Source organism: Aquarana catesbeiana, linkage group LG03, assembly GCF_042186555.1.
Source record: "Aquarana catesbeiana isolate 2022-GZ linkage group LG03, ASM4218655v1, whole genome shotgun sequence".
Classification (NCBI taxonomy): domain Eukaryota; kingdom Metazoa; phylum Chordata; class Amphibia; order Anura; family Ranidae; genus Aquarana; species Aquarana catesbeiana.
The window spans coordinates 532,291,674-532,308,339 of NC_133326.1; the positions used below are offsets into that span (position 1 = coordinate 532,291,674).

General features: G+C 38.2%; 3 protein-coding genes across 9 annotated transcripts in view; all 3 read right to left on the reverse strand.

Moving 5' to 3' along the window:
* Positions 1–6,172: 6,172 nt before the first annotated feature.
* LOC141132661 (neurotrophin-3-like) overlaps positions 6,173–16,666 on the reverse strand; it is a 135,878-nt gene continuing 125,384 nt past the window's right edge. For all 3 annotated transcript variants that reach the window (XM_073621289.1, XM_073621287.1, XM_073621288.1), the window contains exon 2: positions 6,173–7,684. In XM_073621289.1, coding sequence (XP_073477390.1) covers positions 6,869–7,663 — 795 coding nt within the window. In that variant the 5' untranslated portion in view covers positions 7,664–7,684 and the 3' untranslated portion in view covers positions 6,173–6,868. The remainder of the gene's footprint in view (positions 7,685–16,666) is intronic.
* Positions 10,734–16,666, reverse strand: part of LOC141132662 (neurotrophin-3-like) — a 130,094-nt gene continuing 124,161 nt past the window's right edge. For both annotated transcript variants that reach the window (XM_073621290.1, XM_073621292.1), the window contains exon 2: positions 10,734–12,274. In XM_073621290.1, coding sequence (XP_073477391.1) covers positions 11,459–12,274 — 816 coding nt within the window. In that variant the 3' untranslated portion in view covers positions 10,734–11,458. The remainder of the gene's footprint in view (positions 12,275–16,666) is intronic.
* The window catches only part of LOC141132663 (neurotrophin-3-like), a 127,241-nt gene continuing 125,411 nt past the window's right edge, over positions 14,837–16,666 (reverse strand). For 3 of the 4 annotated variants that reach the window (XM_073621296.1, XM_073621295.1, XM_073621293.1), the window contains exon 2: positions 14,837–16,366. In XM_073621296.1, coding sequence (XP_073477397.1) covers positions 15,554–16,345 — 792 coding nt within the window. In that variant the 5' untranslated portion in view covers positions 16,346–16,366 and the 3' untranslated portion in view covers positions 14,837–15,553. The remainder of the gene's footprint in view (positions 16,367–16,666) is intronic. The other variant, XM_073621294.1, reaches the window with a different exon arrangement.

The following is a 16,666-nucleotide window of genomic DNA, read 5'->3' on the forward strand; positions in this document are numbered from 1 at the left end:
ATTCACTCTCTGTGATAATGGTCACAGGACAAACAGAGAGGATGAAATCCCTTTAATGGGGACTCAGATATCAATAAAAGCCCATCAGATGGTCTTATTTTTTGCCACTCTATCTCAATCCAAAACTACAAAAAAAAAAGTTGGTGTAGTTGCATTTTTAGTGGTTCATGTGCAGACTAGTATTTGACAGTACCAGATGACCAGTGAGTTTGGATATTTGACAAAAGCAGCAGAGGTAACAAGCTGTTACCATGTCTTCTCTTATAGGTAATTATTTAAGAGTTTTTTTTTTTACAAATAATCTGTTCTATATAAGCTACAGACATTCTAAGTCTATATCATGTTTTAAAAGCCTACTTGTTTATTTATCTGAAATACAGTCAGGTCCATAAATATTGGGACATCAATACAATTCAAATTTTTTTGGCTCTATATTCCACCACAAGGGATTTGAAATGAAACGAACAAGATGTTTTTTAACTGCAGACTTTCAGCTTTAATTTGACGGTATTTACATCCAAATCAGGTGAATGGTGTAGGATTTACAACAGTTTGTATATGTGCCTCCCACTTTTTAAGGAACCAAAAGTAATGGGACAGATTAACAATCATCCATCAAACTTTCACTTTTTAATACTTGGTTGCAAATCCTTTGCAGTCAATTACAGCCTGAAGTCTGGAACGCATAGACATCACCAGACGCTGGGTTTCATCCCTGGTGATGCTCTGCCAGGCCTGTAGTGCAACTGTCTTCAGTTCCTGCTTGTTCGTAGGGCATTTTCCCTTCAGTTTTGTCTTCAGCAAGTGTAATGCATGCTAAATCGGATTCAGGTCAGGTGATTGACTTGGCCATTGCATAACATTCCACTTCTTTCCCTTAAAAAACTCTTTGGTTGCTTTCGCAGTATGCTTCGGGTCATTGTCCACCTGCACTGTGAAGCTCCGTCCAATGACTTCTGAAGCATTTTGCTGAATATGAGCAGATAATATTGCCCGAAACACTTCAGAATTCATCCTGCTGCTTTTGTCAGCAGTCACATCATCAATAAATATAAGAAAACCAGTTCCATTGGCAGCCATACATGCCCACGCCATGACACTACCACCACCATGCTTCACTGATGAGGTGGTATGCTTTGGATCATGAGCAGTTCCTTTCCTTCTCCATACTCTTCTCTTCCCATCACTCTGGTACAAGTTGATCTTGGTCTCATCTGTCCATAGGATGTTGTTCCAGAACTGTGAAGGCTTTTTTAGATGTTGTTTGGCAAACTCTAATCTGGCCTTTCTGTTTTTGAGGCTCACCAATGGTTTACATCTTGTGGGGAATGCTCTGTATTCACTCTGGTGGAGTCTTCTCTTGATTGCTGACTTTGACACACATACACCTACCTCCTTGAGAGTGTTCTTGATCTGGCCAACTGTTGTGAAGGGTGTTTTCTTCACCAGGGAAAGAATTCTTCGGTCATCCACCACAGTTGTTTTCCGTGGTCTTCTGGGTCTTTTGGTGTTGCTGAGCTCACTGGTGCGTTCTTTCTTTTTAAGGATGTTCCAAACAGTTGATTTGGCCACACCTAGTGTTTTTGCTAGCTCTCTGATGGGTTTGATTTGTTTTTTCAGCCTAATGATGGCTTGCTTCACTGATAGTGACAGCTCTTTGGATCTCATATTGAGAGTTGACAGCAACAGATTCCAAATGCAAATAGCACACTTGAAATGAACTCTGGACCTTTTATCTGCTCCTTGTAATTGAGATAATGAGGGAATAACACACACCTGGCCATGGAAAAGCTGAGTAGCCAATTGTCCCATTACTTTTGGTCCCTTAAAAAGTGGGAGGCACATATATAAACTGTTGTAATTCCTACACCGTTCACCTGATTTGGATTTAAATACCCTCAAATTAAAGAAAAAGTCTGCAGTTAAAGCACATCTTGTTTGTTTCATTTCAAATCCATTGTGGTGGTGTATAGAGCCAAAAAGATTAGAATTGTGTCAATGTCCCAATATTTATGGACCTGACTGTATAATGTGAGAAGACTCTTGAATATTTAAGGCCCAGCAGGTGTATAGCTATCATAAAGAATTAAAACCAAAAATGTAATATATTGCAGTTTACCAATCCTTAGATGTGGTGGCTGCATTAGGTGGTGACACTTCTGAAATTACTGCACATTGTTGTTTTTATAACTTAAGGATACTAGCATTTTATGGAACTTTTTTGATTGTCTACTCCATTTTTACAATAAACCCACTATAATGTTACACCTTGTGCGTTTTTGTTTTTTATACTAATCACCATGGATCATCATTTTTACTTTTAATGAGGATCATTATACACCATGGAGTTCATCTTCTGATGTTGGAACCTCTCTTCTGATCCCAAAAGTGGCTTACTCTCAGATCATCGACTTCATATGCCCTGTTGAGGCTTCCCCTCACGAATGCCTATTTGACTCCTATGCTGTACAGTATATGAGGCCACCAAGTCTGGTAAGCGTGCCAACCTTATCTTTTGTTTACACACACGATCAAGTTTGATATCACCGGAAAAAGTGTGAGAGACTTTTTCCATTCATGCACAGGATTCATTTTCATGTTGCACATTTTTTATCCAAGAATTCTTTAGAATTTTTTGATTAATTTATCTTTTGAACATTCACTTTAAACTTTAAGTTGTCTATATACATCATATATTAATTATTACGATATTGTTGGTTCTATTATATTCATAATAATATAATTTGTCACCATTTGAAGCGCCACATTCTTTTTGTTTTACTTTGTATTTACACTATATGTCTAGCGGAATATTGGCAGCCTTTATGCGCATTTTTTTCTTATCCTTTACTAGCAGGCTCACCAGGTGAAAATAAAAGAAAGAAAGCATAAAAAAAGAAAATGAATGCAGCCATCACATTTAAAAATTGGTAAGCTGCAAAATGATAAATGTTTGCTTTTGTGTTTATAATTGCTTTAAAGATGTAGATATCTAGTTACTTAATACATTTCAATGTCAAAAGACATTTCTTATTAAAAATGTGAAGAGTTTTAAAATTAAAAGAGCCAGTTGCTATGAACCTACTCATTACTACTCCAGGTGACTTAGAACCTCAACTGCTTCTTTCTCATACAGATCAATGGGCACACAAAAGCAGCTTAAAGCAGATTGGTCTAACTTGCAGTGCAGGTCAAATGGGGCTAAATGCATCCAAAAGCAATGTCAATTTCCCCATTACACAAGCCCTAAGGTTGTAGAGAACCTTCCCATAGTAAAAGGGGATATACCTTAGTCTTAGTGGAGCTTAGTGGGAGAAGCCAGTAGTGTATTTAGGTTTTGTGCTGCCCTAGGCCTGACTAAACTCGCGCACCCCCTAATTTAAATATGACCCACCCCCTTCCTGTCAACACCACACCCCTTGCTGTATAAGACCCACCCTGAAATTTTCGAGTGGGTACACTGGTTCTGAGGGCCTGGGGGGGGGGGGCAATGCATTCCCTTATCTTGCATAGATTTATAGATTTCCTCTCACTTCCTGTTTGATTATGGGGCAGGAAGTGAAGGGAAATCTTTGCAATGGGACAGGGATAGTAAAAAATAAACTGACAGGGGCTATAACCCTCCCTTATGCTTTCAAAAATGAAAAAGAAAGTGTTGCCTATAGCACTACTTTAAGCACAAATTTCTGATAATTTTATGGAGAGGACCAAGAAGATATAACCATGCTAATGGTGCAGCAGAAAACATAAAGTACAGTGAGGAAGGTTTGTGGTCTAGGATGAGAGGACAGTCAGAATTACAAGCGGCGCCCCCCCCCCCCAGTTGCGGAATGCCAGCCGCTCGCATACCGGAAGCAGTGAAGCCACTTTGTGGGGGAGCTAGACTAACTTGCCTCTCAGCCCTATAAGACTGGTGCTACACTAACAGTATAGCACAAGCTGGCAGGGACTCTTTCTGTGCTGCCCCCCCTGCAAAGTGCTGCCCTAGGCCTGGGCCTTGTTGGCCTAGGCTTGGATACAGCATTGGGAGAAGCTCCCAACCCTTTTTTTAAAATTAAGTCTTAACCCAATTGCATGGTGCTACAGTGGGGGTGTCATTAAGAATTAATGGCACCCTGTGTGTCTGCTAAAGTGCAGCACGTCTCAGTTGCGGCTTGGGAACGCACATGATTATGCATGCATTCCCGGCCCACACTAATCCAGCCCTAAACACCATATATTGCAACTATGTATTAAATTGAAAATAATTATGAATACTTTTAAATGCAACAAATGTAATTAACTGAACTTCTCCTGTAATTGGCCCTTGGAATCTCCTGTACGGTAGGGGAGAAGGTTAGTTTTCTGGAAAACAAAGGATCTGCTGAGAACATGATCATGGTAGGAGAGAAATTACTTAATTTGCTGCTCATTTAATGTCCACTTACATGGTGGAAGGGAGGGGGGAGTGCGCAAGAAAGATGACCAGCCTGTGTTGCTTACAGGGGATTTCCACCCACTTTTAAGAGGTTGTCTTAAACTAAAGAGCACCCCTCATTTTTGGATATCCCAAATTTTTTTTTTGGGAGTACCAAGTGTACTTCTGTTCCACCCGGGCCACGGCGCAGGACCTCATGTTCTCTTGTGCGGCAAGTTCCCCCCCCCCCGCTTACAGGTCCCAAAAGACTAGCTGGCCATTCAAAAAGCGCCGCGCTACTTGCGCATGTGCAGTAGGAAACCGGCAGTGAAGCCGCAAGGCTCCACTGTCAGTTTCCCTTAGTTAGAATGGCGGCGCTTGCTCCCGATCCAATGAACGGATTGGCCTTGGGGGGGGCGACATTGCAGTCTCCCTGGACAGGTACGAGTCCTTATTAAAAGCAAGCAGCTACAGTGTTTGTTAAAAAAAAAATGTTTGTGGCTGGAACTCCGCTTTAATTGCAGGAGAGAAAAGTGAGGTCACCAATCTGACTGTGCTGTCTGTCACCAATATGTTTTTATACGTGTTTTTAGCTTTTTGTCTTCAAGATCAGCTTTAACACCCTCATGGTTCCGTGTGACAAAATATTTAAAAAAAAACCTTAGGAAAGGTACAACCTGGACTATCACTAGAAGTCATGAATTTCACAACAAATACATATACTGTGTATGATCGACACACCTAAAGAAAATAATGAGGCCTAAATGAATGTCTACTGAGCTACCGGAATTACTATACAAATATGGATGATCAGGATGAGTATAAAAACCTGATGAAGTCTCAGGTTGAAGCATAGTATATTTATATATTTTCATTATATAACACATTTAATCATTTGTGGACACTGGGTGTGCTACTTGTGGCCCAAGAACCCCTAATCATAGTACAACCTATCCTTACCACTTATTTAGGACCTTTATATTAAAGCAGATATACAAGGCACACATTATTTCAACTCTGTATAATTGAACTCTTCATGATTTTTTTATTTTATTTGAGCAGTCTGTACCTAAGCTTGACTTTTTATCAGCCTCTTGCAGTCCCTGTACAGCAGTGCTCAGACTGGGAGAGGGAGAAGCAGCACAAGCATCAAATCAATTCATGTTCTGACAGGAAGCATTCTGATATAAGGAGAAAGTAGAGTGATGGAGAGATGGACTGATCGCAGTGCTGCTTCTCCTTTCACTGTCCAGTCACAGGCTAGGATCACATGGTGCCAGTCAGTTGTGCTGCAGAGCTCACAACCTAACAATATCTAAGTTTGTAGGAGAAGAGGGCAGAGTGACAAAAAGATAACCTCATTAGTCTGTTGCTTCTATTTTCACTGTCCAGTCACAAGCTGAGGAAAGGTCAAGATCTTAAAATGTTACTTAACTAGAGCAGAAAATGATCAGGTCTCAAATTTTTACTTATCCGAGACACCTTTTTCTATTCAAATTAGTTATTGGATCTATCAAAAAGATCTCTTTACCACCCATAGGTGAACATGTTCTTGTGTTTCCCAATGCATTCAGTGTGAACAAGACTTTTGTAGACACCTGTTGCAAAAATTTCAAAGCAGAATTGCAAAATAACCGTTTTTATGTATGTTTAAAAGTACAGTCCAAATTACATTTTCAAATCTAAAAGCCCAAAAATAATATTTTAAGAATATGCTCTTAATATGTACTGTGGCAAATTTAACATCTTTCTTTTTCTAGGATAATTTTTCACATATATATATATATATATATATATATATATATATATATATATATATATATACTGTTTATTTATTTTAATTCTTCTAAGGTAGTTAAGCTTGGCAGTAACGTGACCCACTTTTGTAGCAAATTCCATCAACAATAGCATCTATTTCGGACTAAAAATAAACAAATTTTTAGAAATCCAAAATTATAAAAAGTCTATGTAGATAAAACAAAATCTTCTATATATACAAAAGAGCAAAATAAGTAATGTATAACATCACTGGAATCTTACCATTTGTTTTGCAATGGAACTTGTATTTTCTTTTTAATATTACTTTTTTTAATTATCGAGGTAAAATATATTGAAATTGAATATAATGTGCATACAATTTATACATCTTTGATATAGTTGAATTTGAAAAGTCTGAATAGACAGTCACTGGCAAAGAAAATACTGTATGACAAATACTGACATATAGTTTTTGGGTCATATATACTGCTCGCAGTGGAATCAGAAGTGTACTTTTTTTTTGGTTTGTTTTAAGAAATGCCCGACAGAAGGCACAGACCTTAGGATCTGTTTGGAGGGGAGATAGAGCTTATATAAGTTTGCTGAAATTTAATAAATAAGAACATCTTATAATATATAAACAATATAAACATTTATATGCTACATGCATATTATATAATTTAAAGTAATAATTTATATAGTGAAAAGTTGAAGCTATGCTCTCCCGATTTTCCTCGATAACGCGCAAATGCAAGATGTGTCTATCCTGATCCACCTCCATGCCACCAGTTTGTTGTTTTCAGAAGTCAATGCCCGGACATAAGTTTGGGATGCTTTACAATGAGAATTCCATTGTTTGTAGTCAATGCCTCGGCATCCGTTTTTGACCGGCCTCGGATTGCTACATCTTGTCTCGTAAAAATATTGCTTGATCAGTGAATTGCCAAACGTAATTTCCCCTAAAACAGTTACTTGGTGCCCCCGAATGTCAACGGCATTCGACTTGTCTGTGACCCATAAACTCTCACTGTCGCACGTAGAATATTCTCCCCGGTGACTCGTGTGCTCTGCAAACCTTTTCCTCCGTGACGTCCTGTTTGTTGAGGGAGAGTGTCCCACAAAGTCATCCATTAGATACAAGGGTGGAGGTTCCATGGGTAAGTTGTCGCTCAAGAGCACGCGCGGCGAATTATAACGTCTCTGACGCTGATGCTTAAAAAGTTCTGCTTCCAATGAGTGGACCGGCTGAAAGTCTGATTTCCCACTTTCAAGGCTGTCATCAACCATATCCAAGTCAACAAGGATTTCTGTCTTTGGTATTGTATTTTGCTGGTGGTTTTCCTTGGTGTTGGCCACCTGTTCGGAAGCTTTATTTTTTACAAGGTCGGCTTGCATGAGCTTTATAAAGAAAGAATTCATTGAGTTTTCGGGCAAATTACTCTTATCCATGGTGGTAGCGTGGATGCCACAAAGATAAGGAAGAAACATCACACAGAATAGGATGGACATCACCTTATTCACCTGTAAGATCTAAAAAGAAAAAACATATTTTAATCAGTTTTTTTAAGAATAAAACAACAATGAAAACAAATATTTTTTTTATGGTTATCATTTAATTCTGACTTTCCTACCTATTATGTCACTGTCCTGGAACAAACATGCACTATGAAAATCTGAATTCTTAGCCTACATATATGTTCCAGGTCAGTGATTACCCTGGAACATGCACCTTTTAAAAACAAGTTATACTGACAGGCTCCATATTTCTATCCTCACAGGTTCACTTTAAGGATTATATGACAAATACATTTTTGTCACATTTAGAACACAAATAAGAAACAAAACTGAGATTTTCTGAATCTACACTATACTCCGCTTAAAACATTAGTAAACCATGTAAAATTAAACCTTAATGTCTTTTTTTTTTTTTTTTTTTTTTTTAGTTTGAGCCCCAATAGCCTGCAAAATGAGTGTTCCCCTTCTGCCGCTCCCAATTCCCGATTGGATGACACCTCTTCATCTTGGCCCTGGTCATCATGGGCACACCTCTTTTAGTCCTATGGACTGCAGGCGATATGTGATCACATTTACTCTCTGCCCCTGGGACCAACTAATCACGTTTTTTGATGGCTCCCTGAAGCACTTTCAATGAATTGCATATAAGAAAACATTCTTTAGACAACTCTCATTGTAAATTAGAGATGATCATGTAACACGTTTAAACACATTTTTCTGATATCTGGGCAGTTTTGGCAAATTAAACAAAATGTGGGGAAGTGTTCAGGAAGTAGGGGGAGAAGACTGTGGCTTGTTATAAGGATGCTAGAGTTGGGCTTTCAAGTACAGTAAGTTATATTATCATCAAATTCATTCTGAGATTTTCAGTGTCTACATACAGTACAAATATGTTTCTTTTTTCTTTTTATATATATGTTATTGCATTAAATCTGGAAATGTGAAAATTAACCTCAAGCAGGAGATATGCTGTAATATCAGCCACATGGGGAGTACATTGTTTTCAATGAGTTGGATGACTTATGACTTGCATGGTGAGAAGGACCAGTAAAGCGCAACCACTGTATAGCACTAATGGGCAAATATGGATACACAGATGTATCTGTGGGCGTTCCCGGCCCACACTAACCCAGCTTTAAACACCATATATTGCAACTATGTATTAAATTGAAAATAATTATGAATACTTTTAAATGCAACAAATGTAATTAACTGAACTTCTCCTGTAATTGGCGCTTGGAATCTCCTGTACGGTAGGGAGAAGGTTAGTTTTCTGGGAAACAAAGGATCTGCTGAGAACATTATCATGGTAGGAGAGAGATTACTTCATTTGCTGCTCATTTAATGTCCACTTACATGGTGGAAGGAAGAGGGGAGTGTGCAAGAAAGGTGACCAGCCTGTGTTGCTTAAAGCGGATTTCCACCCACTTTTGAGAGGTAGCCTTAAACTAAAGAGAACCCCTCCACCCCATATTTTTGGATATCCCAAATGTTTGTTTATTTTGGAAGTACCAAGTGTACTTCCGTTCCACCCGGGTCCGGCGCAGGACCTCATGTCCTCTTCTGCGGCAAGTCCCCCCCCGTTTACAGGTCCCAGAAGACAAGCTGGCCATTCACAAAGCGCCACGCTACTCGCGCATGTGCAGTAGGAAACCGGCAGTGAAGCTGCAAGGCTCCACTGTCAGTTTCCCTTACTTAGAATGGCGGCACTTGCTCCCGATCCAATGAACGGATCGGCCTTGGGGTGTTGACATTGCAGTCTCCCTGGACAGGTACGAGTCCTTATTAAAAGCCAGCAGCTACAGTGTTTGTTAAAAAAAAAATGTTTGTGGCTGGAACTCCGCTTTAATTGCAGGAGAGAAAAGTGAGGTCACCAATCTGACTGTGCTGTCTGTCACCAATATGTTTTTATACGTGTTTTTAGCTTTTTGTCTTCAAGTTCAGCTTTAACACCCTCATGGTTCCGTGTGACAAAATATTAAAAAAAAAACCTTGAGAAAGGAACAACCTGGACTATCACTAGAAGTCATGAATTTCACAACAAATACATATACTGTGTATGATCGACACACCTAAAGAAAATAATGAGGCCTAAATGAATGTCTACTGATCTACCGGAATTACTATACAAATATGGATGATCAGGATGAGTATAACAACCTGATGAAGTCTCAGGTTGAAGCATAGTATATTTATATATTTTCATTATATAACACATTTAATCATTTGTGGACACTGGGTGTGCTACTTGTGGCCCAAGAACCCCTAATCAAAGTACAACCTATCCTTACCACTTATTTAAGACCTTTATATTAAAGCAGCTATACAAGGCACACATTATTTCAACTCTGTATTATGAACTCTTCATGATTTTTTTATTTTATTTAGGCAGTCTGTACCTAAGCTTGACTTCGTATCAGCCTCTTGCAGTCCCTGTACAGCAGGGCTCAGATTGGGAGAGGGAGAAGCAGCACAAGCATCAAATCAATTCATGTTCTGACAGGAAGCATTCTGATATAAGGAGAAAGTAAAGTGATGGAGAGATGGGCTGATCGCAGTGCTGCTTCTCCTTTCACTGTCCAGTCACAGGCTAGGATCACATGGTGCCAGTCAGTTGTGCTGCAGAGCTCACAACCTAACAATATCTAAGGTTGTAGGAGAAGAGGGCAGAGTGACAAAAAGATAACCTCATTAGTCTGTTGCTTCTATTTTCACTGTCCAGTCACAAGCTGAGGAAAGGTTAAGATCTTAAAATGTTACTTAACTAGAGCAGAAAATGATCAGGTCTCAAATTTTGCCTATTCTGAGATACCTTTTTCTATTCAAATTAGTTATTGGATCTGTCAAAAAGATCTCATTACCACCCATAGGTGAACATGTTTTTGTGTTTCCCAATGCATTCAGTGTGAACAAGACTTTTGTAGACACCTGTTGCAAAAATTTCAAAACAGAATTGCAAAATAACCGTTTTTATGTATGTTTAAAAGTACAGTCCAAATTACATTTTCAAATCTAAAAGCCCAAAAATAATATTTTAAGAATATGCTCTTAATATGTACTGTGGCAAATTTAACATCTTTCTTTTTCTAGGATCATTTTTCACATATATATATATATATATATATATATATATATATATATACTGTTTATTTATTTTAGTTCTTCTAAGGTAGTTAAGCTTGGCAGTAATGTGACCCACTTTTGTAGCAAATTCCATCAACAATAGCATCTATTTCGGGCTAAAAATGCACAATTTTTTAGAAATCCAAAATTATAAAAAGTCTATGTAGATAAAACAAAATCTTATATATACAAAAGAGCAAAATAAGTAATGTATAACATCACTGGAATCTTACCATTTGTTTTGCAATGGAACTTGTATTTTCTTTTTAATATTACTTTTTTTAATTATCGAGGTAAAATATATTGAAATTGAATATAATGTGCATACAATTTATACATCTTTGATATAGTTGAATTTGAAAAGTCTGAATAGACAGTCACTGGCAAAGAAAATACTGTATGACAAATACTGACATATAGTTTTTGGGTCATATATACTGCTCGCAGTGGAATCAGAAGTGTACTTTTTTTTTTGGTTTGTTTTAAGAAATGCCCGACAGAAGGCACAGACCTTAGGATCTGTTTGGAGGGGAGATAGAGCTTATATAAGTTTGCTGAAATTTAATAAATAAGAACATCTTATAATATATAAACAATATAAACATTTATATGCTACATGCATATTATATAATTTAAAGTAATAATTTATATAGTGAAAAGTTGAAGCTATGTTCTCCCGATTTTCCTCGATAACGCGCAAATGCAAGATGTGTCTATCCTGATCCACCTCCATCCCACCAGTTTGTTGTTTTCAGAAGTCAATGCCCGGACATAAGTTTGGGATGCTTTACAATGAGAATTCCATTGTTTGTAGTCAATGCCTCGGCATCCGTTTTGGACCGGCCTCGGATCCCTACATCTTGTCTCATAAAAATATTGCTTGATCAGTGAATTGCCAAACGTAATTTCCCCTAAAACAGTTACTTGGTGCCCCCGAATGTCAACGGCATTCGACTTGTCTGTGACCCATAAGCTCTCGCTGTCGCACGTAGAATATTCTCCCCGGTGACCCCTATGCTCTGCAAACCTTTTCCTCCGTGATGTCCTGTTTGTTGAGGGAGAGTGTCCCACAAAGTCATCCATTAAATACAAGGGTGGAGGTTCCATGGGTAAGTTGTCGCTCAAGAGCACGCGCGGCGAATTATAACGTCTCTGACGCTGATGCTTAAAAAGTTCTGCTTCCAATGAGTGAACCGGCTGAAAGTCTGATTTCCCACTTTCAAGGCTGTCATCAACCATATCCAAGTCAACAAGGATTTCTGTCTTTGGTATTGTATTTTGCTGGTGGTTTTCCTTGGTGTTGGCCACCTGTTCGGAAGCTTTATTTTTTACAAGGTCGGCTTGCATGAGCTTTATAAAGAAAGAATTCATTGAGTTTTCGGGCAAATTACTCTTATCCATGGTGGTAGCGTGGATGCCACAAAGATAAGGAAGAAACATCACACAGAACAGGATGGACATCACCTTATTCACCTGTAAGATCTAAAAAGAAAAAACATATTTTAATCAGGATTTTTAAGAATAAAATAACAATGAAAACAAATATTTTTTTTATGGTTATCATTTAATTCTGGCTTTCCTACTACCTATTATGTCACTGTCCTGGAACAAACATGCACTATGAAAATCTGAATTCTTAGCCTACATACATGTTCCAGGTCAGTGATTACCCTGGAACTTGCACCTTTTAAAAACAAGTTATACTGACAGGCTCCATATTTCTATCCTCACAGGTTCACTTTAAGGATTATATGACAAATACATTTTTGTCACATTTAGAACAAAAATAAGAAACAAAACAGAGATTTTCTGAATCTACACTATACTCCGCTTAAAACATTAGTAAACCATGTAAAATGAGACCTTAATGTCTTTTTGTTTTGTTTTTTTTAGTTTGAGCCCCAATAGCCTGCAAAATGAGTGTTCCCCTTCTGTCGCTCCCAATTCCTGATTGGATGACACCTCTTCATCTTGGCCCTGGTCATCATGGGCACACCTCTTTTAGTGGTGTGATCACATTTACGCTCTGCCCCTGGAACCAACTTATCACGTCTTTTGATGGCTCCCTGAAGCACTGTCAATGAATTGCATATAAGAAAACATTCTTTAGACAACTCTCATTGTAAATCAGAGATGATCATGTAATACGTTTAAACACATTTTTCTGATATCTGGGCAGTTTTGGCAAATTAAACAAAATGTAGGTAGGTGTTCAGGAAGTAGGGGGAGAAGACTGCGGCTTGTTATAAGGATCCTAGAGTTGGGCTTTCAAGTACAGTAAGTTATATTATCATCAAACTCATTCTGAGATTTTCAGTGTCTACATACAGTACAAATATGTTTCTTTTTTCTTTTTATATTTATGTTATTGCATTAAATCTGGAAATGTGAAAATTAACTTCAAGCAGGAGATATGCTGTAATATCAGCCACATGGGGAGTACATTGTTTTCAATGAGTTGGATGACTTATGACTTGCATGGTGAGAAGGACCAGTAAAGCGCAACCACTGTATAGCACTAATGGGCAAATATGGATACACAGATGTATCTGTGGGCGCTCCCGGCCCACACTAACCCAGCTTTAAACACCATATATTGCAACTATGTATTAAATTGAAAATAATTATGAATACTTTTAAATGCAACAAATGTAATTAACTGAACTTCTCCTGTAATTGGCGCTTGGAATCTCCTGTACGGTAGGGAGAAGGTTAGTTTTCTGGGAAACAAAGGATCTGCTGAGAACATTATCATGGTAGGAGAGAGATTACTTCATTTGCTGCTCATTTAATGTCCACTTACATGGTGGAAGGAAGAGGGGAGTGCGCAAGAAAGGTGACCAGCCTGTGTTGCTTAAAGCGGATTTCCACCCACTTTTGAGAGGTAGTCTTAAACTAAAGAGCACCCCTCCACCCCTCATTTTTGGATATCCCAAATGTTTTTTTTTTTTTTTTAAGTACCAAGTGTACTTCCGTTCCACCCGGGCCACGGCGCAGGACCTCATGTCCTCTTGTGCGGCAAGTCCCCCCCCGCTTTCAGGTCCCAGAAGACAAGCTGGCCATTCACAAAGCGCCACGCTACTCGCGCATGTGCAGTAGGAAACCGGCAGTGAAGCTGCAAGGCTCCACTGTCAGTTTCCCTTAGTTAGAATAGCGGCGCTTGCTCCCGATCCAATGAACGGATCGGCCTTGGGGGGGGCGACATTGCAGGCTCCCTGGACAGGTACGAGTCCTTATTAAAAGCCAGCAGCTACTTATTTAGGACCTTTATATTAAAGCAGCTATACAAGGCACACATTATTGCAACTCTGTATTAATGAACTCTTCATGATTTTTTTATTTTATTTGAGCAGTCTGTACCTAAGCTTGACTTCGTATCAGCCTCTTGCAGTCCCTGTACAGCAGTGCTCAGACTGGGAGAGGGAGAAGGAGCACAAGCATCAAATCAATTCATGTTCTGACAGGAAGCATTCTGATATAAGGAGAAAGTAGAGTGATGGAGAGATGGGCTGATCGCAGTGCTGCTTCTCCTTTCACTGTCCAGTCACAGGCTAGGATCACATGGTGCCAGTCAGTTGTGCTGCAGAGCTCACAACCTAACAATATCTAAGTTTGTAGGAGAAGAGGGCAGAGTGACAAAAAGATAACCTCATTAGTCTGTTGCTTCTATTTTCACTGTCCAGTCACAAGCTGAGGAAAGGTCAAGATCTTAAAATGTTACTTAACTAGAGCAGAAAATGATCAGGTCTCAAATTTTGCCTATTCTGAGACACCTTTTTCTATTCAAATTAGTTATTGGATCTATCAAAAAGATCTCATTACCACCCATAGGTGAATATGTTCTTGTGTTTCCCAATGCATTCAGTGTGAACAAGACTTTTGTAGACACCTGTTGCAAAAATTTCAAAGCAGAATTGCAAAATAACCATTTTTATGCATGTTTAAAAGTACAGTCCAAATGACAATTTCAAATCTAAAAGCCCAAAAATAATATTTTAAGAATATGCTTTTAATATGTACTGTGGCAAATTTAACATCTTTCTTTTTCTAGGATCATTTTTCACATATATATATATATATATATATATATATATATATATATATATACTGTTTATTTATTTTAATTCTTCTAAGGTAGTTAAGCTTGGCAGTAACGTGACCCACTTTCGTAGCAAATTCCATTAACAATAGCAAATATTTCGGGCTAAAAATGAACAAATTTTTAGAAATCCAAAATTATAAAAAGTCTCTGTAGATAAAACAAAATCTTCTATATATACAAAAGAGCAAAATAAGTAATGTATAACATCACTGGAATCTTACCATTTGTTTTGCAATGGAACTTGTATTTTCTTTTTAATATTACTTTTTTTAATTATTGAGGTAAAATATATTGAAATTGAATATAATGTGCATACAATTTATACATCTTTGATATAGTTGAATTTGAAAAGTCTGAATAGACAGTCACTGGCAAAGAAAATACTGTATGACAAATACTGACATATAGTTTTTGGGTCATATATACTGCTCGCAGTGGAATAAGAAGTGTACTTTTTGTTTTTTTTTGTGTGTTTTAAGAAATGCCCGACAGAAGGCATAGACCTTAGGATCTGTTTGGAGGGGAGATAAAGCTTATATAAGTTTGCTGAAATTTAATAAATAAGAACATCTTATAATATATAAACAATATAAACATTTATCTTGCTACATGCATATTATATAATTTAAAGTAATAATTTATATAGTGAAAAGTTGAAGCTATGTTCTCCCGATTTTCCTCGATAACGCGCAATCGCAAGATGTGTCTATCCTGATCCACCTCCATCCCACAATTTTTTTTTCAGAAGTCAATGCCCGGACATAAGTTTGGGATGCTTTACATTGAGAATTCCATTGTTTGTCGTCAATGCCTCGGCATCCGTTTTGGACCGACGTTGCATTCCTACATCTTGTCTCGTAAAAATATTGCTTGATCTGTGAATTGCCAAACTTAATTTCCCCTAAAACAGTTACTTGGTGCCCCCGAATGTCAACGGCATTCAACTTGTCTGTGACCCATAAGCTCTCGCTGTCGCACACAGGAAGTTCTCCCCGGTGACGCCTGTGCTCTGCGAACCTTTTCCTCCGTGACGTCCTGTTTGTTGAGGGAGAGTGTCCCACAAAGTCATCCATTAGATACAAGGGTGGAGGTTCCATGGGTAAGTTGCCGCTCAAGAGCACGCGCGGCGAATTATAACGTGTCTGACGCTGATGCTTAAATAGTTCTGCTTCCAATGAGTGGACCGGCTGAAAGTCTGATTTCCCACTTTCAAGGCTGTCATCAACCATATCCAAGTCAACAAGGATTTCTGTCTTTGGTATTGTATTTTGCTGGTGGTTTTCCTTGGTGTTGGCCACCTGTTTGGAAGCTTTATTTTTTACAAGGTCGGCTTGCATGAGCTTTATAAAGAAAGAATTCATTGAGTTTTCGGGCAAATTACTCTTATCCATGGTGGTAGCGTGGATGCCACAAAGATAAGGAAGAAACATCACACAGAACAGGATGGACATCACCTTACTCACCTGTAAGATCTAAAAAGAAAAAACATATTTTAATCAGGATTTAATTCTGGCTTTCCTACCTATTATGTCACTGTCCTGGAACAAACATGCACTGTGAAAATCTGAATTCTTAGCCTACATACATGTTCCAGGTCAGTGATTACCCTGGAACTTGCACCTTTTAAAAACAAGTTATACTGACAGGCTCCATATTTCTATCCTCACAGGTTCGCTTTAAGGATTATATATGGACAAATACATTTTTGTCACATTTAGAACAAAAATAAGAAACAAAACAGAGATTTTCTGAATCTACACTATACTCCGCTT